Consider the following 25,167-nt stretch of genomic DNA (forward strand, 5'->3'; position numbering starts at 1 on the left):
TACGTCTTTAAAGCTAAGTCATCGGCGAGTACCAGAAGCAGTTTCAGTTTTAAAAAGCATTTTAATGTTATAGATAGCAAAGAATGTATTTTCTTGCAGTCTGCACTGTTTCTCATGGCTGAAAGCCTTTGCGAACATGTTAGATATGCAAACCGTACTATTCTGCTTGGTGTTGTAGAGGATCCACTTCCATGGATCTGGACTAGACTTCATTGTAAGACCTTTGCAGGCCTGTTTTTTTCTTGATTCTTTATCTGCAAGTTTCATCAATGTCAGAGCTCTGAGAGGGCTGAAGCAAAAACAGGATGAAAGAATTCAGTGGTTCTATAGGCATGTGGATGACTCCAACAAATACCAGTTGCTGAAGGCATGTATAGATGAAGTAGAATTAAAGTTTACACAGTGGTTCAGTGTGATTTAGGTGATGGCTGGTAGAAGCATATCAGAGTGGTTTGGTGCAAGGGCAGTGCAGTATCCTGCGTGCACCAACAAGCATTAATTGCCCTGACTAGCCTGCCTGGGACCTGTGCCCATGGCCAGGAGCCCCCCTTGTAGTGAGGCCAGCCCCTGGTCCTCGCCAAAGCTGTGCCACAGGTACAGCCGTGTGCCCCCCCGCCCCCTGCTCATCCAGACTCACTTGACCTTGGCTCTGACTCATTGCCTTGTGTGGTCTGGTGATGCCCGGGCTGTCAGTGGGACCTGTGACTGTCACCATCCTGCCTTGCTTAGGTGCTGTGGGACCGTGTTCTGGGGGTGCAGTCACTTCCCAGCCTGTGCCATGGGTACCCTCAGCTCCTGGCTTGCCCTCCCTCCTGGGGCAGCTGTGCTCCTCCTTCCTGGTAGATAACTAGGTGTGTAGGGAGCAATGAAGCAAGGGGTGAGTCTGGAAATCCTCTGTGGGGACCTTGATGACAGGACTGCACATTTGCATTCTACAAGCAGCTCCTGCAACTCCTGAAAACATGCAATCTAATCGGTAAATATTTAGCTGCAGAAATTAAATCTGCATGCTTCTGGGAGTGAGGTAGTTAGGGAAACAGTGTTTGCTTTACCAGCGCCTTAGAGAGGTACTTTTTTTTTTTCTACTAGTGCTGGACCTGATTCAACTTCTATTAATGTCAGTGTGAGAACATAAATGAACTCCTTTCTTCTCTTTGGCTTGTTTTTTCTCTGAGTTGCTCCTGGAGGTGACTTTCTTCACATCCTGCTCTTCTCTGTGGACTACTTTCCTTCCAGGAAAAAGAGGTGGGGTGTTTTTTGTTTGGGTTTTTTCTGGCAAGTGGTTCACCAGCAATAGGAAAAGGAACTCTGATCATGATGTACATGTCAGTCAGTTATCAGCCAAATAGAAGATCTGCTTCAGTATATCTGCTCAAGGTATGTCCTGGAAGAACATAATCGTTTTCAGGTGTATTTTTCCTTAGAAGACCCCACATTCTCTCTTGCAGCGTGCTTGAAGTACTAGGTTGCACTTTCCTTTTAGGATGGTAGTCTGGTCTGAGGGAAAAGAAAGCTTAAAGGACAGTGGGCCCAACTGGCCATTTGTCAGATACCTGTTTTCTTGTGCTTCACCTGTGTGTGTGTCTGCCTGTTGTTCCTTGTATAACAGAGGCTGCAATGTGTCGGTAAAAGGGCTGCCTTGGTTCATGCAGCTCCCAGCACATGGTGGGAAGTGCCAGACCACTGGAGCTCCTAACCGCTATGACAATATCAAAGTGGAACAGAGATCTGGCTGGCAGAACCTGCCTTCTGAAATTCCTCATTGAGAACTACTCAGATAAAGGCAAAACAGGATTTCATTTTAAATTGCAAGTATTGCCCTGCACAGAAGGAAATGTAACCCAGTGTTCAGAGTTCACTCCTTCCACTTGTTTTGTGGAGACAGCATCTTTCCTTACGGGTTGTTTTCTGTATGCTTTTTGCTGTAGGAAGATGTCTATTTTCAGGGACTGATTTTTATCATATGTACTTCTTGGTTTTAAATGTTCTTTTAAGCAGTCTTCTAATTTGCCAAGATGCTTTGGACGTGCATAACTTTTAAAGCAATTATATAGGCATGGGTTTAAAAATTGCTGAAATCAGAGCTAATGCACGAGCTACATTTTTTCCTTCAATCAGATTCCTGCTGTACCACATCTAGCTTTAACAAAACACAGAATATGGTCCCACAGCATCAATGTTGTAGTCAGTGCTTTCCTTTCGCCCCATTTTGCCTCAGCTGAGATTTGTATTTTCAGTCTAGCTGTGGCAAAGGCACGCACACAGAAAAGACGAGGTCACCCTGACAAACCGGGATACATGCCACTGGCGATACCTGCGAGCGTGCTGTTGCTGTGGCTACTGTCTCAAGGGGCAAAAGGAAATCTTGTAGCGGCAACAAGGTGGCCAGAGCCCATGGTTCTGTGCAGGAGCACAGGAGCCGGGTGGGTTAGACTGGCCACAGCTGAAATGGCTCTGGTGTTACTGGTCTTATCCTGCATGAGAAGGTAATCAGGTGAAAGTAATTTGGACTCTGTGGGACTATGTGCTTGCTGCTATCACCTCGCTCTGTAGAAGGCGTTGCTGGAATACTTTGTGTTTCCTTCTGGGGCTGTGACAGCTGCCTGAGTCCCAGCTAGAGGGGCAAGACTGGTCTGTGCTCTGAGCTCAGGTTTCTGGAGCAGGCCAGCTCTCTGGAGGTTAATGTAGGTAGGCTCGCTATGGGGAATACATGGTGCATCAGACTGTTAGATTAGTGTGAGGACTGGGGGAGGAACAAAGAAGGAATTATTTCTGAGTAGCTCTCAGGCATGCTCAGCAGTTTCATATAGGGAGGACTCAGGACTTAGATAATACAGGTTTATTTTTAATGGTACTTTGTATATACTGAGAATTGTAACCTTTCCTTATGCATTAAGCACCCATCCTTCATCCTCTGGTACCTGAAAGCTCTGTGGAGCCAGAGCCTGGCTCACTGTGGTGATTTTTGAAGCTGCTTGCTAGTCCTTTGGACTCCCACTAAAATCAGTAGAGAATGAATGTCACTGGTGTCTTGATCTAGTTCCCTTAATGACCTGTGTCAATGCAGTGTTTTTTCTTGTAACCTCATTACTTAAACCTGACCTTGAGCCAACCTAGATGGTTGGGAGTGGATGCAGTCCTGATCCAAAAAGGCTGGATTGGTGTCTAACAGCACCCTGTCGTAAAGTAGTAAACCTGCAGGACTGAAAGCTGAGGGATGCTCTAGCCTGCTAAGCCCTTTGGTTTAGCTCAGCCTGGTCATTGTATAGTGTAAATTTGGCTTATTACTTGTGGAAGATTTAGATGAGCTGGAAGAGGGGGAAAGAGTGGGTGTTCTATAAAGAAGATTCTCTGTAGAAAGACTTACTCTGGTCTGTGTTAACTGCCTAGAATTCCTTTGTTGTTGCCTCTTTTTAGAGGTTTTGGCTTCCTGTTTGTTCATGTGTCAAAGGTTAGGAAACAATAAGATTGAATAGGCTTGGAGGCAAGGAAATTATAACTTAAATCATTTTATGAGTGAAATGGTTGTTTGTTACACAGCCCATCATGTATAATACAGCGCATCACAGAAAAGTCAGCAACTAGCACATTTGTTCCCTTTTCTTCTCCAACAGTTCTCATTAGCTTTGGGTTTTGGGGTGGGGGGGTGCTGGCTCTAAAAGTATATGCTCTTGGTTCCCGATTCTACCAGTCTAACAGCCCATCATTATCCCTGTAGTTGTAAAAGTCCTTCAGCAGGGGCCTGTGTGGATTAGTGACTTTACAGAGTCTGTCTGCAGGCTGTGTTTGAACTGGAAATCAAGCCACAGCAACAGAGCACTGCTGTTTTGCTCCCAGGTGTGGTGGCTGGGAGTAAAGCTGCCTGCTGCGTCCCCTGCCCTCTGTGCCTCAGCAGCCACAGCTCTGGACTTAGCAGGTCTGTGGGCTAACGTAGCAAAATGAAAACTGCTGTGAGGCCATCAACAACTTGGCACTGCCAGTCTGGCACCAGCTACCCTTTGTACAGTAAACCCTGTGAAGGGTGCCTAGAACGGACTGCGGTCTTGTGTTCTGCTCAGTTCACTCTCAGGGCAGATGTTGTCTTGGCTGTCTATACTAGATGTACCATGTCATGTTTCTTCTCTATGTGGGCAAATTATTTTAAAATAGATGAAGGGCAATGAAAAAGGATGCGGGTTGGAAATTGTAGTGAGCTTGACAAGGAAAACCAGTGTCTCATTAGTCTGTCCTGCCTGCTGACGGCTAAAAGGAAAACTAGTTGTTTCTGGTAACATGTCCTAACTCTGTTAGACTGATTTCTTTCTCATATTGTTGTTCATTAGATCTTGATTTATATTGGTAGAAAAGATTTACCTTAAGCTATTCAAGATGCCTTTGAAGTTTAGTCCCTCAGTGAAATGAAAGCAGGGCTAATCAGTTATCACTTAGTTATAGCAGTCTTAATTCTTATTCTGTAATGCACTTGTCTCTGAGCAAGTGGTAGTCAGTGAAATTATGTTGATCAAACCAAATGCAGAGCAAGAAAACAATCAGTGCTGATGAAGTCATGGGCAGAAAATGCTGGTTTTTTTGAAATTAAATTGTAATTCTTTTTCTGCTGCCACCCCTTTTTATCTTCAGGGAAGTTTTGCTCAGCCTTCTAATGAGCAGAACGAAAGCTTGAGACATGTTACTTGCATCTGCCTGACAGAAATTAAGTAATCCCAAATTTCTGCAGGCTTTAACCTCTTGGGAATCTGAGTCTCATTTATTTAATGCACTGATTTAGTTTTTTATGTTTGGCTATTCCTTTCCATGTGAGAGTCAAACATGAGAATAGCAATGTTATGAAGGTTCATGTCTGGGGAGATGGTTCATTGAATTGTTGTTTCAGTGAATTCTTGATAGGGACAAGCTCCTGCAATTTCAGTTGGAATTTAGTGCTCAGCAATTGTCAGGATTTGGCCTTCAGTTTGGGGCAATCTGCAAAGAACCTGTTTTTCATATTGTAAATTCTGCAGGCTATGCCAGTGCAGGCACCTGAATGAAAGCTAGTAAACTGTCAAGGTGTTTTCACTGGAGCTTTCATTAGTCTCTGAGGTTTGTAAATGTGGCTGATACTCGAATGGTTATGCTCTATAATTGTCTGTTGTCTTTCAGTTGGGAAAAGGAGCTTGCTCTGAATATGAAAATATGCAGCATCAATTAAAGTAAAGGTAAAGCTGCTGCTGCTGCCTTCCCTCCCAGTCCTAGCCCCCATCCCTCTGTCTTCTCTTCTGCTTCTGCAGTCTGAATATTTAGGCTGAGTAAAAAACAGCCAAACAGAAGTGGGTGAGCAGGAAGGAGACAGAGAACAAGTAAACTTCTTTAAAAGGGGAAGAAAGAAAGAGTGGTTTCTTCTGTTGTCAAGACTTCCAGTGTGGATTTCTGACCACCTTGGAGCACATGCTTAACAATGATTATATCAGCAGGAGGTGGCACCATCGGTGTCAGTTATTAATAAACCTCTTAAAGTGCACATCCTGACTCTCTTCTTTTATTTTTTCTTCCTCTTCCTTTCTTTAACTCACTGTAGCAATTTCTGTCCCTTTTTGAGCTGGCACAGAACAAAAAGTCCACAGTATTAATGAAACATAAATAGCATTGTTCAGATGGACCCAAACTGAGACGCTCAAGGCAGATCGAGCTGGGCTATTTCATACAGGTGGCTCCTTAAGCTGGCTTTTCTAGTGTCCTGAAATCTGTCCAAAATAGAATCAACTTTGTAAGATGAAGGCTGGCCTGAGAATAATACAGCCCATCAAAGAAAAGTCAGCAACTAACACATTTGTTCCCTTTCTGAAACACCACCCTTTGCTTCCACAGCAGCCCTCATTAACCTTGGATTTTGGGGTGGGCGGTGCTATATACTCTTGAGGTCCAGGAACTTTGCCCTTCTGCTTTGTGACAAAGCGGTTGATGGCAATTTTGTCTCTGAATCTAAGACCCAATAAACTACTCTCCTAATCCAGATTTCAGTCCGTTCCCAGAAACTGAAGAACAGCCTGGAAATATATGCAGGCTTGGATTTTACCTGCAGGTACAGCCAGAAATTGCTGGGGCTGGGGTGAAAGTGGCCTGTTCTGCCTTGTGGGCCTTATGAAGAAGTGGTCCAGCATCATTACCAGTGTAAGACCAGGAGAAGTCTGCCACTCTGTCCCAGGGTAGGGCAGGGCTCTGGATCAGTGAGTGTCAGCACCATGTAAAATGGTGTGATTTATTTCACCTTGTGTATTTCACCAGGTATTGTGGCTCCAGGATGAAGACTCAATATCAAAAATTTAGCAAAATCCCCTTTGTCAGAGCAAGGGAAAGGCTGACTGTAGCCTGCAGTAGCTGAGCTTGAAGTATCGTGAAGGAGTTTGAAAGTATCAGCCTTGGAAGCATAGATTCTACATGCTTGACATTTCTCCCTATGCATTACACAGGTGGTTCCACAGCCTTCTCTTACATGGTACTGGTAAATAAGAGGGGACTGTGGGTGCTATCAAGAAAAGATGTTCTGTAAGTAAATCATTAGTTTGAGGCAGAGGGTGTGTAGAGTGGCATTTAACATCAGCACAAAGACTTCCCTAATGAGAGGCTATTAATAGCAGTGTGTGTGTGTGTCCAGAATTTCACTCTTGAATGCACTGGCCTCTTCGGAGTGTCTTCACTCGTGGATTACTAATTTGCTCTTATGCATTTCACTGATGGCATTGCCTTGGCTTATATGGAGGCCTGATTTTGCAGCTGAGCAATCCAGCTGCATCAGCTGCATTTGTGGTTCTAGGCAGTGTCTTAGCAAAGCTGAGCCAGGGGAAGATTTATCTGTTGAGTAAAAATTGTGTGAGCTGAACAGAGCTGCACATACGTGCATCGGAGGAGAGCTTGCTGAAGTCTGCCAGATGCCCACTGATCAGTTTCAGGTCTCCAGAGCACCAACTAGCATTGTCTTTCCAGTGCACTGTGTCCATGTGTTTTGATTTGGATAATAAATGTTTTTACTTTTCCATTTTGACAGATATTTAGGAAAGTGGATAGGTTGGAATGCCCAAGGTGCGTGCCTTCTTGCTTTATTTGGAATCATTCTAACAATGGAAAATGTTTTTTTAAATCTTCTTAATAGCACTATAGTAGCTTTTGCTGAGACAGTAACTTAACTGGATCTGATCCATCTTAGCAGGAGTGAAGGGTGCACATCACTTCTTCAATCCACACCTCCTTACAGTGTTGAAGAAGCTAAATCATATCACTGCTGCTACTTAGTAGAGCTATTGCTAGTAGTATCTCCAGAGGAAGTTGAGTCATTGTGTATCTCAGCTGCATTATTGCATAAATTTGTTTAAATAGACCCTTGAGACAATCTATTTTACAAATTAGAGCACCCTTAGCCAGAGTTCTGTCACTGGAGCTTTGCCCAATCCCCCCCCAGTCTGCAACCTCTAGGGAAGTATCTAATTAATGTTGAGATTTTTCCTTCTCCTTTGCACAGCATTCTGTGACTTTGCCTACAGGTAGAGACTTTTCTCCTTTTTTTGTAGTCCTCTTTACTAGAGATAAAGTGGGTCTTGAAATAGCCAGTTCCTAGTATGCGGTCTCGCTCTATGTGTATCAGCAGGCCAGTGATAATTGTCTGTTGGTGGGAAGGTGTGACTACCTTAGCAGGCTGTTTCCTCACAATGTAATGTGAAGATCGGATACCTTCTAAAGACAGAAGAGGCTAGAGTTCAGGAGTTAAGGTAGGTTAGTCTTGCTTGCTTCAAGAGAAACCATTACTAGATACCTTAATAGAACTAGAATTGTATTACAGGTAAGGAGATGCATCACCTGCCTCTCTTTACAGACAGAAGGAAATGGGGCTCAGGGATACAAAGTGATGTGCAATGGAGGCACCAAGCATATGCACAGCAGGCTGTGGAGTCAGTCTCTTGACTCAGTCTGGGCCTTTGGGGGGTTGATGAATAGAAAAATACCAGATGGGGGGCTTCCCCCTGCCCCCCTCCCCCCCCCCCCCCCCCCCGACATCTTTTTACCAAATTATTAGCTGAATTTGGGGGAGGAACCAGCCCTGAGTGAACTAGGAATATTTGCACTTTCTGAATACACAGCAAATAATAAAAAAAATCTGCGTGTCTTCACCTGCAAATGTTTGTGAGAGCTGGTTCTGAATAACTTGTGTACCAGCAGAAGCCAAGGTGCAAATCAGGAGGGGAATGCTTTTTTTTAGGAGCATTGTGCATTTCCAGTTCATCTACGATGGGGTTTTCCAAACTGTTAACTCTCTAAACATCATATAAAGAAACATGTATGCTATTGTCAAGCTAGAATTTTTTTTTTTATAGCTGACAGTTACTTGGTTATTGACTGCAATATGCCTATAGTAGTGGAGAACTCAGAGGGGTTAATTATACAAGTAACTCTCTTGCTTCCTGCAGATGCTTTGGAGCTTCAGATGAACTGTTTGATACCACCGCTGTATGGCTATTGGTATCTGACAGTGACAATTTAATGCCAGTCTAGCTGTGAGTTTCTCAGCTGTGACAGTCACATAATTATCTCATGTAGCTATCCATAAGCCTGGCTGGGTGCCATGAGCTGTGGACCTGTGGCAGAGTTCAGCCACTTTGCAGTGTCACTCCCAGAAGCAGAATGGACGGCTTGCCTTAGCTGAGATTGGTCTGTGCCTGAGAAAGCCAGGGGAAATTGAGGTTGGGTATGTCTGTGCAAACAGCTGCTGCACTGCAGAACAGGAATGCTCCACAGATGCTTCTAAAAATCCTGGCATCACGGTCTCTCCCCTCAGCATTTCAGTTAGGAAACAGATGACTAAAAATAGTCTACTGTCTAAAGCACCCAGGGAGCTGTGCTGTCTGATTACACCTTTAGCATTTAATGTTTGTTCTCCTGAATGTATCCAGGATTTATTTCAAATACCCAGTCCCTCATTTATAAAAAAATACAGATTTAGGATCAAACTGATACTCATCAACATCTTGCATTTATCATAGTGCTTCCTCCTGCTGATCTTTCCTAACATTTTGCTCTGCTATGGACCAGCAGTCAGGCTCTGGGAAGAAGGCTTCCTAGCAACGCATTAAGCCACTATAACAATGTTTTACAAAAACCAGGCTGCCTTTATGGAAAACAGCATCGGGAAACTGATAGACTTTTCCACATGGAAAGAACAGATGCCCCGTGCTTACCCACTGAAATGGGGAGATACTCCAATTTTATCACTGTTCCTTTTTTTGTTTTGTTTTGTTTTTAAATGGAAAAATCAGAAAGAGCTTAATGAAGCAGAACAAATATTAGTAATGTTGGGGATTGGAGAGTCTGCCTTATTCTTTAATGATTGGTTAGACTGGGGAGGCAAGAGAGGACAAAATCTGAGCTGTGCCATATTGAAAGAATGAAATATCTAACCAGAAAGATTATAGTGTGAGCAAACCAGTGTGTAGGCTTGGCAGGCTTTAGCTTTTGTTTTTTATTAGTAGGTATTGATTAACTTAGGCTTTTTATATGTGTCTGTAGCAATCTAGATAAAAATTGTATTTTTAGGTTTGCTTGCTTCTTCCTCCTTTCCTGCTTGATGTGGTGTTCTGTCACTGCCCTGTCCTGATTTTTGAGAGTGGAAAGGCTGACAAATGCAACTTGTATTCTAACATTTTGAAAATTAAGACATTGCCCCCCTTCTCCAGCTTCCTCCTCTCCCCATGTCAAAACCTGACAAAAAAGCTACCCAAATTGCCCTAAAGTAACAGCATAAAAATCTACAGCTGCTGCAATTTCATACTGTTCCTTTAAGTTTTGATTCATGAGTTTCTGAACACTTGGGGTTTTTTAATCTGTGGAACTGGTCTTCTGAAAATTGCTAAGATGGCTTTCCTTGGTATGCTATTTAGAGTGGACAGGGAGGATTGCTTCTTCTAAGTAATTCTTTCTGCAGCACTATCAGGTATGAAAAGTCATGACTGTATGGGCATATTTGAATGTGGGAGCTTTCCTGTAGGGTCTTGTAGCACATCTTCCATGTGCTTTCATTTGTACCCAAGGAGTTTTTGTGAGCGGTGTTTCTGTCTCCCATCTGAACTATAAGCTGTTTGCCTTGTGCTCGGCAAATCTCTCCCTTTTTTATTAAAGAATTGTAAACAGTGCAGAGAAAGTAGATAATCTTGGTGAAAGTAGTGATTCTGCAGTGTGGTAACAAATACTAGATACAAATTACTTGTGAAATTTTGCTTAAATCTTGTGATCTTAACTCTTATCACCTTTCCATCTGTTTTTATCCCTTGTGCTTTTTTCCTCATGTAGCTACCAATACTGGAGACTACTGGAGTCATAACAGCAAGTACCATTTTTCCTTGCCTGCACTTAAGAAGGCCTCAGCCCTGACATTATTGATTAGTACAAGTATGCTCCTGCTCTTGGTAGACCTTTAATTGGATAGGCTCTGGCTGTTGACAAGGCTTGAGGCAGGAGAAAGCATCTTCCAGTTCAGAGCCAATGCAGAAGTAACAGATGAGGGGGCAGACTGGTTCAGGACTGAGCCCCCCTCAGCTCTTGCTTCTGCAGCTGTTGACAGCTGTCTTGGCCATTATTTAGACCCTGCTTCTCTGCAGAGCGAGACCTGGGATATTGTTGGGAAAATTCTCATTGCTACGGCCAGGTACTTGTCTGTCTGCCTCACGTCTGTTGTGGACTTCTTACAGCCATGCATCCAGCTTCAGCTGCAAAGCTGAGTAATCCTGGTGTCAGTCAGTGCAACCTTAGTAATAAGGGCTGCATGAGGCCTTTCTGGTATCTGGGAATAGCTACAGCTAGCAGCCTGGAAACATCACAGCTTTCTCACCAAGCCATGTACCTTCCTGCTAGACAATTCCCTGTACCTGTTTGTACCATAACATCTTTGTTGGGACCAGCTGCCCATCCATTGCAGTCGTCTGTAATGCCTCTCTGGTTTATGATTGTGTTCCCTTTGGTTTTCAGCAGAATGCTGCTCTCCTCTAAAGTGCTGGACTCTGATGTATCTTGTCTCTTTTTTATTTTGGCTGTGGGTGACATGTAAACAGTGCAGAGAGGCTTCTCAAACTATTTGAAGTTATGTGGCCAAGAGTTGCCATCTCAAGGCTTGTTCTTGGATCCTGGACAGCTTCTTTGGCTGTTTCACTGGCATGAGCAGCCACAAAGCAGGTATATCGGCTGCCAGAGAATTTCGTAGTCCTTCCAAGTAAAACAACGCAGTGCAACCCATTGCTAGTGGGTGGCTGACATGCAACAGTTGGCTGTGAGCTGCTCTAATGCCTGCTGTTTTTTCTGACTCAGTGTGGTGTCTGCTCCTTAGGGCTGCCTCTCAAATTCTATGATGACTTCAAGGAGGATACAGGAACTGAGCTTAAAGGCTTCTCCTGACCTTCATTGCACCCTCCTCATCAGCTGCTTTCTTTGAGTCCCACACTTCTGTATCGCTGAAGTCCCCCAACTGCTGATGAAACTGCACTCAGCATTGCTCCTCCTTGGACAAACAGTGTGGGCTCTAGGGGACGTTTCCCTTACTTGCTCAGCAGTCTGCTTTTTTGTCTCTGAAGGCTGCTTAAGTCAGGTTGAACCTAGTGTCAGCAGGCACAACTCTATAGAAGCCAGGCTTGAATTCAGTAATGGAGATATTAACCAACCAATCAACCTTCAGCTTTGCTGCCTAGATCCTTACATGTACAGCTAGAGCAACCTTCCCTGCCCAGTTTGAGCCGTTTGGGTCGTTGGGTGGGCAGATATTTTCAAGGGGGCAATAGCATCAGTTAGTAGCATTCTTCTCTGTGCTCCTATCCTCAAGTGGCTCTGCATTGCCTCTAACACATGGCACTGCTTATTGTGTTGGTCTTTTTCTGCATGAATTAGCAGCAAACCATGTTTTGTACAAGGTTTGATTTCTATAATTAGACACCTTGCAACACTGGAAAACCTAGTAATGGTGGGCAGCATCCTCTGACAGAGGCTTTGTCTTGAGAGGAGCTTCTCTGCTGTATTGTAAGGAAAAGAACTTGGGTCACCAGTAAAACAGAATGTGTTTGTAATTAAGAGTAAATGCATTTGGAATTAGATTCTTTTCTCAACAGGCACTTGAATGTATCAGTACCTTTAAAGGCATTCCAGCTCAGGCCATTGCCTGGCTTAGTATATTTTTCTTACATTATTATTTGGCTAGGACTCTTGTAGAGGTTCTATGTGTCCTCTGTAACACATGAAAAAAACTGTGTGCCTTTATGTACCAAAAGGATTTAGTTGGAATCTCTGAAGCTTTTGCAAGTCTTCAGGAGAAAGAAAAGATTTCTGGAGGTTTATGTTGTCAGGGGCTGGCAGTTGTCTCCTTTCAGTATTCAGGACAATGTAAATTAATCCTTTCCCCTCGAGGGAGGCATTGTGGTTCTTACTGCCTTCAAAGGCTGCAGCTAACTGCCTGCACAGGCAGCCACTCCAATGGAAAGCCTTTTGGGTTTTTTTCAGTCACTGCATCTAGCGCAGTGCGGAAGAGCTGTTGAGGATGAATATGTGTTGGAGTAATTGCAGTGTTTTATGTGAACAACAACAAAGCTTATGCTTTCTTACATCCAGAGCTATTGTGCAAAGGTCTAATTTCTTTCTGTCTCCTTGGGGGAGGATAGTGGGTGGGGAGGCAGCACATCTGCAGTGACTCGTAGATGATAGAACCTGGGGCAGGGAAAATGGAAAAAGTACAATTTCCTGGTATGATTTCCACAAAACATTGTTGAACAATGGATGTTGCACCTGTGGCATTGTGCAGATATTTTATGGAAATGGCTGCATTGTTCTGTGTCCATGTGAACTGCTTCCCATCTCAAAATGGGCAGATTCTCTCCTCTCTTTCTCTCCCAATGAAGGTTTGGGGAGCATGGAAAAATCACTTTCATTTTAATCTTGGTCTGGCTGTGAAATTTAGTGCAGTTAATGAAGAACAGAGATAATAAGACAGGTGAATGTCTCATGGGAGTCTCCCTGGTTGTTTCCTACCTGGAAACAAAGTTCTTCCAAGGCCTAGAACAACTTCTGTTCTCATTCAAAGTTCTGTTCAGATGATTATAAGAATCTCTTTTTGGTGTGTCTTCTACATGGTAGTTGACATGGAGACTGTTAGCCTGACACTTTCAAAAGTTACTGTGTTTCACCTCAGTTGCCTTTATGAAACTGCTTAGCAGTCGTGAGGATTGGGTGAATTCTGCCTAGGAACAGCTTCTCGCTGCTTACGCTTTTGTATGCCCAGACTGAATGCAAATATGGGAAGGACAAAGACTTTTCAAAAAGCTACAGTGCAAGTAGATCATTGTCTGGTCTGTAATGGTTATTTTCTTGGATGTACATCAGTGACAGACTCATGCTAGCATGTGCGTTCAGTAGAGGTAGATTTCTTACAGTAATGCTGCTGTGAGGCATAAGTCTTATGCTGGGCTTCTGCATAGGTGATAGCATCAGCTTTGGAAATAGATTAAATTACACCTTTGTTTATGCCAACTTTGTAGATTTCAGAGATACTGCACTCACATAACAGAAAGCAACATGTAATGCACATTTGCCCTTGGTGAATAGCAGGGAGAAGACAACTGCTGTTTGTCCATCACTTCCTTGCATGCTGTTGTCATGATAGCCTTTATGATAAACTGCAAATGGGTTTATTGTGCATTTGATAGCTGTGGGTAGTCATGCATTTCCAACTACCTGTTTAAAAGTATGTTTCAGTCTGCTCTGCCTTTTGTTCTGTTTCCTACTCCAATTGAGTTAACATCCAATGAAAATAGGTGGGTTTATTGCATAGATTACTGACCTGCTCCTTCCCAGAAGTGATGGTGGCAGGTCACATCTCTCCAAGACAGAAGCTGTTTGGAAAGTATTACAGCTTTCATAGTAGGAAGCAGCAGAGTATGGAACTCACTGCTCTTGCCGGAATGTATCTCTGCCTTTCAGATATTTTCCCGTGCCACCAAGCCTGTGACGATATCCACAGCCTTTCTCTAGGATTACTTTGTTTGGTGGCTTGGTGACACTGTGGCATCTTTGGGAAAACAGTCATGTGGTCGAAGTTTTTATATGGAACTTCAAGTGAAACAGCAGAAGCAGTGTGGCTTAAGGCCAAACCTTCCATCATCTAGCACTGTCACCTGTAGCCGGGGGATGGTGAACTGGAGTTGGTTCACTTGCAGCTGGCTCTGGGGGTGAGAATTGCTGGGAATTGTGGCTACTCCACTTAAGCCTCAAACAAAACCACTTAATTCACTCTCTTCTCAGGGGTGTTTGTTGTGGCTCCTTGAACGAACTGCTTAGCAACACCCAGAGCAAATCGCGTATTTATTTTTATACGTACCAAGTTGGTGTTGGCACAGAGCCTGTAAGTTGCTTTAGGACTTGGTTGCATTGTGTTTGCCGGGCTCTTTAATTGTATGCCGCTTTGGGCAAACCTTTTGTTTACTGCGCTTGGTGGTGCTCTGACATGCTGTAAATAAAATACATGCCCTCATAGGCTCTCTGCCTCCTCGCATTGTGCCCGCAAGGTGGGCTGCCACTTAAAGCCTTTCTTGAGGTGAGTTTCTCCCAATTCTTGGGAGATCCAGGCCAGCTGACTACATTTTTCCTTGATCGTGTTAGAGAAATGCTGCTAGCGAGGCTCTTGAGGTGGGAGAAACCAAGTCTTCCCCTCAAAGTTCCCTGCTTCAGTGCTTTCGGCAGACTGTGAGCTGCTTGCCTACGGCTGACTTAAAAGGCAGTGCATTGCAGCAGTTCAACCACTGCATTGACACGGGATGTAGCAAGGGCCAAAGGATTTTTGCTGTTGAAATCCAGAGCAGCCACTTGCAGGAGCGGCTGGCGCGGGTGGCGCTGCAGCAGTGACAGAACCGGGTGCCCCCTGGCGCCCCGGGGCAGGGCACGAGGGGGCAGCAGCCCCCTTCCCTGGTCCCCCCTGAGCACCCCGCGCCCGCGGCTCTGAGGAGCACCGCCCCAGCGGGGGCAGCGCGGGCGGTCTCGGCCTGGCGCGGGTCGCTGCCGGCAGCGGTGAAAGAAGGGGGGGGGGCCGCTCGAGCGCCGGCAGCCGCTCTCTCCAGGTCGTTTATGAGCAGCCACGGCCCCGCGTTGGCCCGGGCCGGCCCCCGCTGCCTGCGGAGCCGCTCGCTGCGCTTGTAACGACGGCGGCTGCGCCACGGCGGGCGGGCTGCGCGGCGGCACCGAGCGGCGCGGCGGCGTCGTCTCCCGGCCGCGTCTTTCCGCGCCGCAGGCGAGTGGGCGGTGCGGGGCCTCTGCCGGGAGCAGATGGGGTGGCGGAGTGCGGGGTGCCGTCGCGCCGGGAGGACCCCGCGGACGAGCACCTGACGCGGCTGGCGACGGCTCGGCTGCGAGCGGGCAGCCCTGACATGGCGAAAGCTCCGCGCCCAGGTGAGAGCCGAGCCTGCGCCGCGGGGCGGCCGTGAGGGGAGCGCCGGCTGGGTGCCCGCCGTCGTCCCACCGGGCAGCGAGGGCAAACTTCTGCGAGTGAGGCATAGGTGCGTTTGCCCTCCTCATCTTTTCTGAACGGGGTCTGCTCTGCCTCCGGTGGTGGCGGGAGTGCCGTGCGGGGCCGCAGGGGCATCGCGGGCGTCCGCCTCCCTGCTCTGCTCCTCGGTGCTGGGCCGGGAAGGGTCTCTGTGGCTGCCGCCTTGCGGAGCCGGTGCTCGCTGCCGCCTGCTCGGAAGAAGCAGGCTGGGACGCAGCGGCCCAGGGCTCCGCTGAAATCATAAGGATGTGCGGGCGGGGAAGGACTTGCTGAAAGGAAAAGGCAGATACGTGGTCTCTCCTGAGGGCTCATGCGTTTTCACTCATGCTTCCTCTGAGGTCGGAGCAATTTGGAGGGGTGGGCTGGGACTGGGGCCGGAGGGCTTGGGGAGCTCGGCAGCAAAGCCCTGGTGCCCCGGTGCCAGGTGGCAGCAGCAGCCCTGCACCAGGTGGCACGTACTTGGTGCATAAATGGCCAGTGCCAGCTGGCAGAACACGAGAAATCTCTTGCTGTTGCAGAAGTGGTTTTCTTCTAGGTTGCATGCAGAGCCTATTGCTTTTGAAGGTGAAAGGCCTAACTCTGCTGTGGCTGGATGGCTGCTGGTCTGTACATGAAACTTGCCTGGTGTCTGGTGCCAGTTCTTGGCACAGCTTTATAACAGCATGGTAATGTTAAAGCTAAACGCAAAGATTTTGCCCAGCATTGTTTATTTTTTTTCATTATTCCCCCAAAATAGGCAGCCCAGAGGCGTAGCACTCAGGAACGCAAGAGCATCAATAATTTCAGTAGATGCAAATATAGCACTGAACTAAATGGTTGTTTTCCATCTTTGGAAGATGAAGAAATAATCAAATGGGCAAAAAGTCTTACTGATTTTTCATTGGTGTTGGTGTGCAGTTCTTTTAACTTTGATAGGAAAATAGGGGAGCGTCTCTTTCACTTTCAGTAATATGTGAGTAATGTAGCCTGCATGTATAGCTTGCTGGTTCAAACACAGCTTTGCACAGGAATTTTGAAGGATGGTGCTTCTCTTGGATGTGATTCCACTCACTTTGGTAGACAAAATATGGCTTGATGTGAGCTTTGTGATGCTGTCACTACTCTTTATTGTAAAGAAAAGCAAGAATTGACTGTTCACAAAGGAGCTCTGGCAGAACACAGCTGGGTTAGGAGCCGGGGAAATGTGCTGCTTTTGTAAATTGAGCCTACTGAGTTTATCCGTGTGAGCTGGAATAGGCACAAATATGGAAATGTTGTGGCTCTTTTGCTTGTGTGTACCCTGCCTTGCAGCCCCTGTCAGCACTGTAGCCTTATCACAAATACAAAGGGAAATACAATGGCACGTGCTTTCAAAGCGCCTTTAGAGGTGGTCGACTCCACTCCTTTGAGCCAGATCTCACCTAGTGGAGTCCAGATCTTAAGCACTTGGAACAGCCCCTGCACAGAAATGCTTGGATGTTTGCAGGATTGTAGGTTGCAAACCCACATAGCAGCAACTGCAAATCACTGCCCAACACGTCCCTGTGGCGGTGGTGTGGGATCTGTTCTTCATCTCCTACTTCATTTTTTAACAGACAGCAGTGACTTAAAAATGCCAGATCCTCCTCAGAAAGCCAAGATTTCTGCGCTGTGAAAGTAGACTCTTTCAGATGTGATGCAGGCAGTCCACCTACAGTCATTGCGGGAAAAGGTTAGAGAATATTCATATCTTCTCTGGTTTTGGGGAGTGAGTTTGGAGGAGGTGATGATACTGCTAAGAGGGAGGGTTAAGTTAGTTTCTGTGTGGGAAAGCTGGCATCTGATTACAATGGCATCTGAGGCATCAAGAAACAGCTCTTCAGAGATACACCACGTTTACAGGAAAGCTTGATCTAGGATTTGGAGCCTGAACAGCCTTGTTGAATCTCCTCTCTCTCTTCCTCCAACTCACCAGTAATCCCATAAAGTGCAAGACTGGAAATGTCACTAGACCTTAAAACAGGGGCTTAAATGTCTGCATGGCTTAGTTTCTTGATTTGTTTCCTGTACTTTAAGTAAATATATGCCTCTCCTTAACATCTGCTGCAGAACTGCCAGCTGAAGGATGTATGAAGTAGGTAACCAGGGTCATGTCACTGCTGAATTGCTATGAGATGAAAGACTGAGTAAGGAATGGGAGAGAGGAGTTGGTAATATTGGGTACTTCTGACCAGAGTGGTGTCTGGACTGTTCCTTGGGTTAGCTTTTTTTACTTGGCTTCTTGACAAGGGAACCTGCATTTTGTGTGGACTTTCTTCCGCATTTAACTATGTCTTTGCTCTCCTTTTGATATTTCTTTAGTGGCTGATGCAGCCACAATGAGAATAAAGAGAACTCTTGACCCTTTCCCCTTTTCTTCCCTATCCCCCTTGGCCTTGTGCGCTCTCTCTCTCTCTGTGACTTCCCTCTTGCCTCCCTCTTTATTTTTTCTCTCTCTGCCCCTTTGGTTTCACACTTGTGTAGGCCTTCCACTCCGTTGCAGCGGGTTTTGTTTTGATTTCAGCTGATTTCTGTTCCAGTCACTTCTACAAATTCGTTGTGTGACTTTGGATGGGTTCTGTGTGGCCCTGCTGGCAATGATGGCATATATGGTTGTTTTTTTCTGGTGGCCTGTGCACAGGTGAGGGCGTACTTTGAATGTACTTCAGGTTTTGCTCTGGAATAACCGAGTGGAGGATCAGCATCTGTCTCTGTCTTGCCTGAGCTCCTGAGTCTGAAGGAGTGCCTCCAGTAGTTAAATTAACATCTTTTTAAAGTACATCTTCAGTTTTACATGTGCCAAAGAAGAACTAAAACATAACTGGAAAATAATGGTGGGTAATTTTGGCCTCCACTAAGTCTTAACTGTGGAGTCACTAGGTAACACTGTGTGGGTAGCTCAGTTCAATCACTTAATGGGTAGGCAGGAAGCATCTGAAACCAGCAGAACAGAACGAAGTAGTATTATGCAGCAGCAGTCAATGGCAACAGCAAAGGTCATTCCTTCTACGCAGCATCTCTTTCCAAATGGAAAAATGACTTGTGCTGTTTAATTTTATTAGGAAAATCACCCCTGAATTCAAAATGGTCACAGTTCTAAAACAAGTTTTGACAAGTGGAATTGTTCTAATCTGTGCAACAGAGTATTTTTTTATTATTTTTTTAATTGAGATTAATTCAATCTTCGATACTTTGCTGTGTAAAAGACTTGGGTTTTCAGTAGCTGTGAGGACACTGGGTGCTATTTTGTCTCTGCAAACTAGGTTGGTGTGGTAGTAGTATTCAGGAGTGCTTTTTATGTGGTTGCTTGTCTGTGGCATGTGCTCGTGTCTAGGCTTGATTGGCGAACGTTTATTAACCAAGTAGAAGATGTAGTGAACTGCTGGGCCTGCTGCAAAGCTTGAGATCTCTAATACTATGACAGTGACATGAACCTTACTGAATTAGTTTTGCAGGAAAGCCCACTGCTGTAATCACATCCAATGAAAACCACTGTTCTTATCCCAGGCTGCTTGACTGCATCTTCCTGGAGGGTTGGGTACAAGCATAGTCTGGATGGTCTGTTGGACTAGCCTGTTGCATGAGTGATATTGCCAGTGCACAAGGGGCTGGTGTGACAGGTGTTCAGATCAACCTGCATTCTTTCCGTCTGTCCTGTTTGCCTGAGTGTGTAACCATTGATTTGTGCATTGTTAAGGAGAAGAGGGCCTTTATGAGATGCTGGAGTGGTTCTTAAACTGATGCTTCTGTGCCTACCGTTCTGCTACTTTGCCCTCTCACAAATATGTTTCAGGTATAAAAATAATTGCTGTTTCATTCCCAGAGCATTTGCGCTGATCCTGCTGGTGAAGTTCCGCTGTAAACAGTGATGACTTGAGTTGTGGTTTTCTTTTTCAGCTGTAGTCAGTGTTTGTAAAAGCTAATTCAAGCTGAGGAGAAGGCAGAACCAGTGAAGAAAGGTAGCATGGCTGTGGTTTCACAGCAGGGCTGGGTTTTCTTGTTGGTGCATTTGTAAAATTATTTTTCAACTCATTAGATCCAATGGTGTCTTGGCAAAAGTGCTGTCCACCAGAGGACATAATTTCCGCAGGCAAAAAGTTCCTTCTATTTTACAGAAGGTGTTACTGTGCTCTGCACACATCTCATCTCCACATGGATTGCACCTGAAGATCAGGGGCCTACTGTGTGTGGTGTTGGTTTATTCTAAGTAGAGGTAACGCCAGTTACTGCAGTGGAACAGTTAGATGCCTTTTCTTTCTCCTGACTTGATGGGCATTTTAAATAGGAGCTTTGCATAATAAGTAATACTGAAATAGCGTTTTTGGTACTGGTAGCAGAGCATGCGGAATTACTGAGTGACAGTGGTGACCCCTTCTTCTGTCTTGCGATGCTTGAGATTTACAGGATGAGTGGGTTTTGGATGCCAGACCTTTTTAAAATTGTATAGGGAAGTGGTTAAATTTAAGTCAGAAATCAGCATTAGCTATTCAATTTTCAGAGGAAGACCTTTGTTTTTTCAAGTGCTTTTCAGAGCCTCTTAGGCCTTCCTTCACTTGTCTGCTTTTCTGCTTCCGTTTCCTTAGTTCTGAGAATGTTGGCTACAGACCAGCAAGGTCACTTCAATTTGTCTTGTGTTTTCTGTCTTCCCCCCATTAGAAACACCCCTCAGGTCACATGGAATGAAGTGTACCCATGCATTGCTTAATTGTTATATCGCTGCCAGTTTGTCACATTTCTTAAAAAAAAAAAAAAAAAAAAAAAAAAGGCACCTTTGGAAAGAATTTGGGTTTATGCCTCCTGACCAGGAGAAACTAGACCCGGTCTGTCTCTTATATACACTTTACTGGTGTTTGTGGGTGAAAGCGGAATTGGCCTTTCCCGTGGCTGTTCTGCATCTTTGGTCTGTATGTGGATCATATCAGAGACTGCATGATCATACTAGTTTTTTTCTTCTTTGAATGGATAGCATTAGAAGCTGCTGATAGAGTGGGAACCATTTCTTCTGCAGTTTGCTGGAACTATGTACAGTCACTAAACAACAAGGATGAAATTTGCCTCACATCTAAATTTGGATGACATCTGCAGAGGTACAGTCTGACTTGCCCTCACACAGAAGTAATAGTGTCACATAATAGGGCATGAAACTATTTGTGTAGCTGTTCTTATTCAAGAACCTGTATGTTCTTGGGAAAAGGATTTTCTTTTTTTTTCCTTTTAATTTGCAAATGAGGGTCTGAGTGGCTGAATGTTCTTCAGGGATGAGTTTAGGCACTTATTTAAGTAGGGGGGGTCAGTTAGCTATTTTACTGTACATCACAAGAGGATGCAACTGATGGTATCTGCTTCTCTCACCCTTATGGAAACTACTGCTGTACAGAATATAGTTTCATTTTTCGTTCTTATTTATATGTCTTAGTGCTAATGAAATTAATATCTTACATGGGTAAATTGGCTAATGAGCATATTATACATCTAAAAATCTTTCTTCAACTGAATCTTTTTCAACAACATTCAGAAGTAACTTTGCTTTTAATTAGCAATTTATATAGTGAGAGCTACTGTGACATTGATGTGTATTGTGAAATATGGTGAATCACAAACCCAGGTCTAGTATATCCATGATGTGGAAAATGGTTTTCTGTAGGTCTTGCGAGATTTGTGTTCATGCAGGTAAGTGATAGCATCAGCCACAGGAAAATTGAAATGCGGAATGATTTAATGCAGGGAAAATCAAGAGAGTGCTTTTCAATGTTGCATTTTACTCATGCATCACATCACCTCATCTCATGTCACCAGGTCACAGATGCAGCAAAGTACTAATGGAATTCTAGCTGTTCTTTGTTGAACAAAAAAAGCAAGACTTTTTTACAGAAGAAAGTCACTGATTGTATGATTGATCTTAATTACAATTGATTACAGTTAGTACTAGCCTAACTAGAGAATTCATCTTCTGTGCATGGTGCTGCAAGATGGCTCTGCTTTTGCCTTCCCCCTTGATGTTGCTGTGGCTGTGTGCTCAGGGTAAGCCCTGAGTCACCTGCTCTGTTACAAGTGAGTGTTGCAACCTGCAGTACTACACAAAAGAGAACAGTTTAGGTAGGAAAACTTGCTTCTGCTTCTGGAAGAAAAGCACCCATGCATTTCTGTTAACTCTCCTGCCACTTGGAGTTGTTCCCCTTGTATCCCACTGTCAGTCTGTCGTGCTGCCTCAGCAGCCCATGGAAACTACTACATTTGCTTCTAGTTCAACTATTGTGACTGGCAAATTAGTGATGTAGTGGGTTTCTGTTAAAGGCATTGCATTTCTGCTTGGTTTCCCTTTCTGTCCTCAGAGATTGTGATGCTGAATAACTGAAATGAAATGTAAGTTACTGCCCTGCTTGCAAAAAAATGCTGAAATCTGGCTAAGAACCGGTCAACAAATACAATAAAGTTTGCTGACACAGAAGCATCAAGTGTCATTACCAAAGAGTTAGCCTGTATTTTGAAGTAGGGCTGGTCCTTTCATTCTCTGAAACAAAATAGTAAATGAAAATACACAGCAGTTTACACTGTAAATCAAATCAGTGAGGCCAGGCAATGCCAGTGTCTAATGCAATCAAGAAATGTTAATAGAGTCCTATTAAGGTGGCTAATGCTAATCTGTTGGCACAGGAGGAAGCAGACTCGGTAAGACATTATAATGTATTAGGGCAATGCAGTGCAGTCCAAGCAGCAGATAGATGTAGATGTGAAGAACTGCTGCAGTGGGTTTATGCAGACTTGTGCTGCTAACTGTGGCTTTGTTTAAGCTTCTTCTAAATCTAGAAGTATTTCTAGTGCAATATAATAAAACTGATGCTCCTAAGGGCTTTTCTTACAGCCAGAATTTATGCCTGGAGATTTGTGACACTTCTTCCTGCCCTCCCTTTGCATTGTGCATCAAACTCCAATGCCACTGGAAGCATGAGCTTTCTTTGTGGGGCCAGTGCTTTTCTGATTTCCAGCCAGGCCAGATTAAGTAACACTGGATGGTATTGGTTAGGGAAGTACTCATGGTTTTTTGAGTTTTCAACTGGAAGTGGTAGTGCAACCACTGGCATTCTTTTCCCTGGTCAGAGATGCATTTGCATTTACTTCCATTCTCCATGGGCAACATGCTGTGGTTGAGGCGAACGCCTTAAAGCTGTCATGCCAGCATTGGCTCCATGGCTGAGAGAAAAGGCAATTTCTGCTTCTGGACAGAGGCCTACTTAGATGTATGAAATGTTCCTGGAAGCCACTGCATCCAACACCAGGGAAGAGCAAATCTGGGAAGTGAACAGCTTTCCATGTTTTACTACTGCTTGTAAGCATAAATTACTAGTGAAATTTAAAAGTTGACAGATTTGAAGAGAAGCTTTGAATATTGTAACGGCCCAGAATGGGAACAATCAATAGGTGCAGCAAATGTCCTGAAACTCCTTATAGCTGTTTACCTGTGGGTCGTGTGCCTTGCAGCACTGTGGTGCTGGCACTGAGATTCAATACTGCTACCTTTGTTTCTTCCCATGTTTTAGTGATTTTAGAATTCTACAACTTTTTAACTTTTTTTTTTTTTTTCAAATCTGTACTGTGTCTTTAATGAAAATCTCGGTAGGCAGGTGTCAAGACTTCGATGCCTTTGCCATGCAGACGATAGTTCCCTTAAAACTTGGGAGCTTGATAGTGTGTGACCAACAGGATGTGGATTGGCAGCATTGCATCTACTGCATCTTTAATAATGGTCGGTGCAAACTGTTGCTGTGCTCTTCCCAGCAGAGCATTTTCTTCTTTTTCCTAAAGTATCTTCAGTCGCTTTCCTTGAGTTGCAGATGCTGATTTTTTGCATATGGCTTGACAGTAGGTACAGTCAGATACTTACCACAGTAGTTGCATCTGTCAAGCATTGTTTTCCAGCAGTCCCTCAGGTAAGTTCTTTTAGTCTTGTAACAATCCAGAGTTCTTTCCAAAAAAACATCAGGTTCTCTTACAAGGGTTTCTACAGTTTCAGAGCAGCTTCTCCATTCAGCTTCCAGCTTCTGCATTGGAGATGGGGAACTGTGACATCATCATCTTTTGTTTTTTCAGCTCTGCATAGTCCTCCTTTCTAGCCTGGTGCTTGACCATTCTCTGATAGTTGCTGGCCTAAAAGAAAGCATGAAAGGGTGCAGGAAGGGATGGCACAGTAGAACAGGGCATGGAAGAGTCCTCCTTTGTGAGGAAATTGGAAGAAGATGGCTTGCTTTGTCTAGCAAAATCAAAGCCTGATTTCATTGCTGTGGATTAGGTTGGTGAGTGGCCAGGGTGCTAAAGAAAAGGTACTGAAACTGATGTTGACTGTAAACCAAGTGTTTGTAGAGCAGCCAGGAATGCATCAAGACAGAAAATAAGGAAAACGTTCTGGATTGGCAGAGTAACAACATGCTGTAAGAGCCTTCCAATCAGAATGATGAGGCAATCCTGTCCCTCGTGTCTTTTTATGAGAGAACTTGTGCAAGTTAAACAGATTTTCTATTGTGGTACCATGTGAGCATGCTTGATAGAAGGTGCATTTCAGCCTTATGTTCCTACAACTGTTGTGTTCAGCACACCTTGGCTGATGGTGTAACAGTTCATCTCCAGTACATCAAGCAGGGGAAATTACTTTTTTTTTTTTTTTTCCCGTCCCCACCCACTCTGTCAGTGGGCCTAAAGGTAGAAACTGTCCCAGCTGATAGTTGAACAAAGTCTGCCTTTTTTGTTGTTCTTTAATGAAGGAATAAGAATGAAGAGTGCTGAAGAGAATATTCTGCCTAGCACATTGCATTTTGGAGCGTTGTGTCCACCTTGGAGTGGGCTAGAGCTGGCTCTGTTGGATACTGAGGAAGCTTCCAGCCCCTTCTTACAGAAGCCACCCCAGTAGACCCTCAGCTACCAAAACCTTGGCACATAAACCCAATACAAGTTCATAGCTTTCTCTAGTGTAAATGTAGATAAACTCTTTGACATTGGGATCAGAGCTTAGACAGTTGAGCATAAAGGGCAGGAGTCCCTAGCACAGTTGCTACCGTCAGCAGAGTAGAAAAAACTGTAGAGAACAGCTTTTGATTCTGACAAACTCTGCATAACTGTGCTATCTTCTGCATCCCATCATGTTGCTAACCATGAAATCTGGCTGAGCTGTGCGACTCTGCTGATGATCTAAGTAGTGATCTTTGTTAGGACTTCAAGGGTACTTAAGTGCTTAGGCATCTTTATAAGGGCTTTGATTAGGGACTGAGGTACATTTTTTCACTTGTCTTTATACTTGGGGCTTGTACAGATTATGTGAAATCTGCATGTGCTCGTTGCTGCAGTGCATTGCTGTACCTCAGATTCACATTCTTGCTGGCTGGCTGGGTTTATTTTAAGGTTATTACTAAGAAACAAGACTGTTTTGTAGAAAAAAAATTTACATTGCCATGCTTGGAGGCAGTTGTTCGTTGTCTCTCCCTGCCTTGAAAAACTAAAGCCACCTCTCTAAAAGCATAAAAATGAACACATTGGAATATATTCTCCCCTACTGCCAAAGCATAAGGAAAAGAGAAAAACAAAAGAGGAAAAAAAAGAACTTGGGGGTCAGGAGAAGAGAGCAAAATTGAAGTAAATTGGATAGGTTG

General features: G+C 44.5%; 1 protein-coding gene across 1 annotated transcript in view; it reads left to right on the forward strand.

Moving 5' to 3' along the window:
• Positions 1 to 15,075: 15,075 nt before the first annotated feature.
• The window catches only part of PITPNM3 (PITPNM family member 3), a 118,243-nt gene continuing 108,151 nt past the window's right edge, over positions 15,076 to 25,167 (forward strand). The window contains exon 1 of the mRNA XM_027780514.2: positions 15,076 to 15,435. Within this exon, the coding sequence (XP_027636315.1) occupies positions 15,414 to 15,435 (22 nt within the window). The 5' untranslated portion in view covers positions 15,076 to 15,413. The remainder of the gene's footprint in view (positions 15,436 to 25,167) is intronic.

Source organism: Falco peregrinus, chromosome 2 (assembly GCF_023634155.1).
Source record: "Falco peregrinus isolate bFalPer1 chromosome 2, bFalPer1.pri, whole genome shotgun sequence".
In the NCBI taxonomy this organism is placed as follows: Eukaryota; Metazoa; Chordata; class Aves; order Falconiformes; family Falconidae; genus Falco; species Falco peregrinus.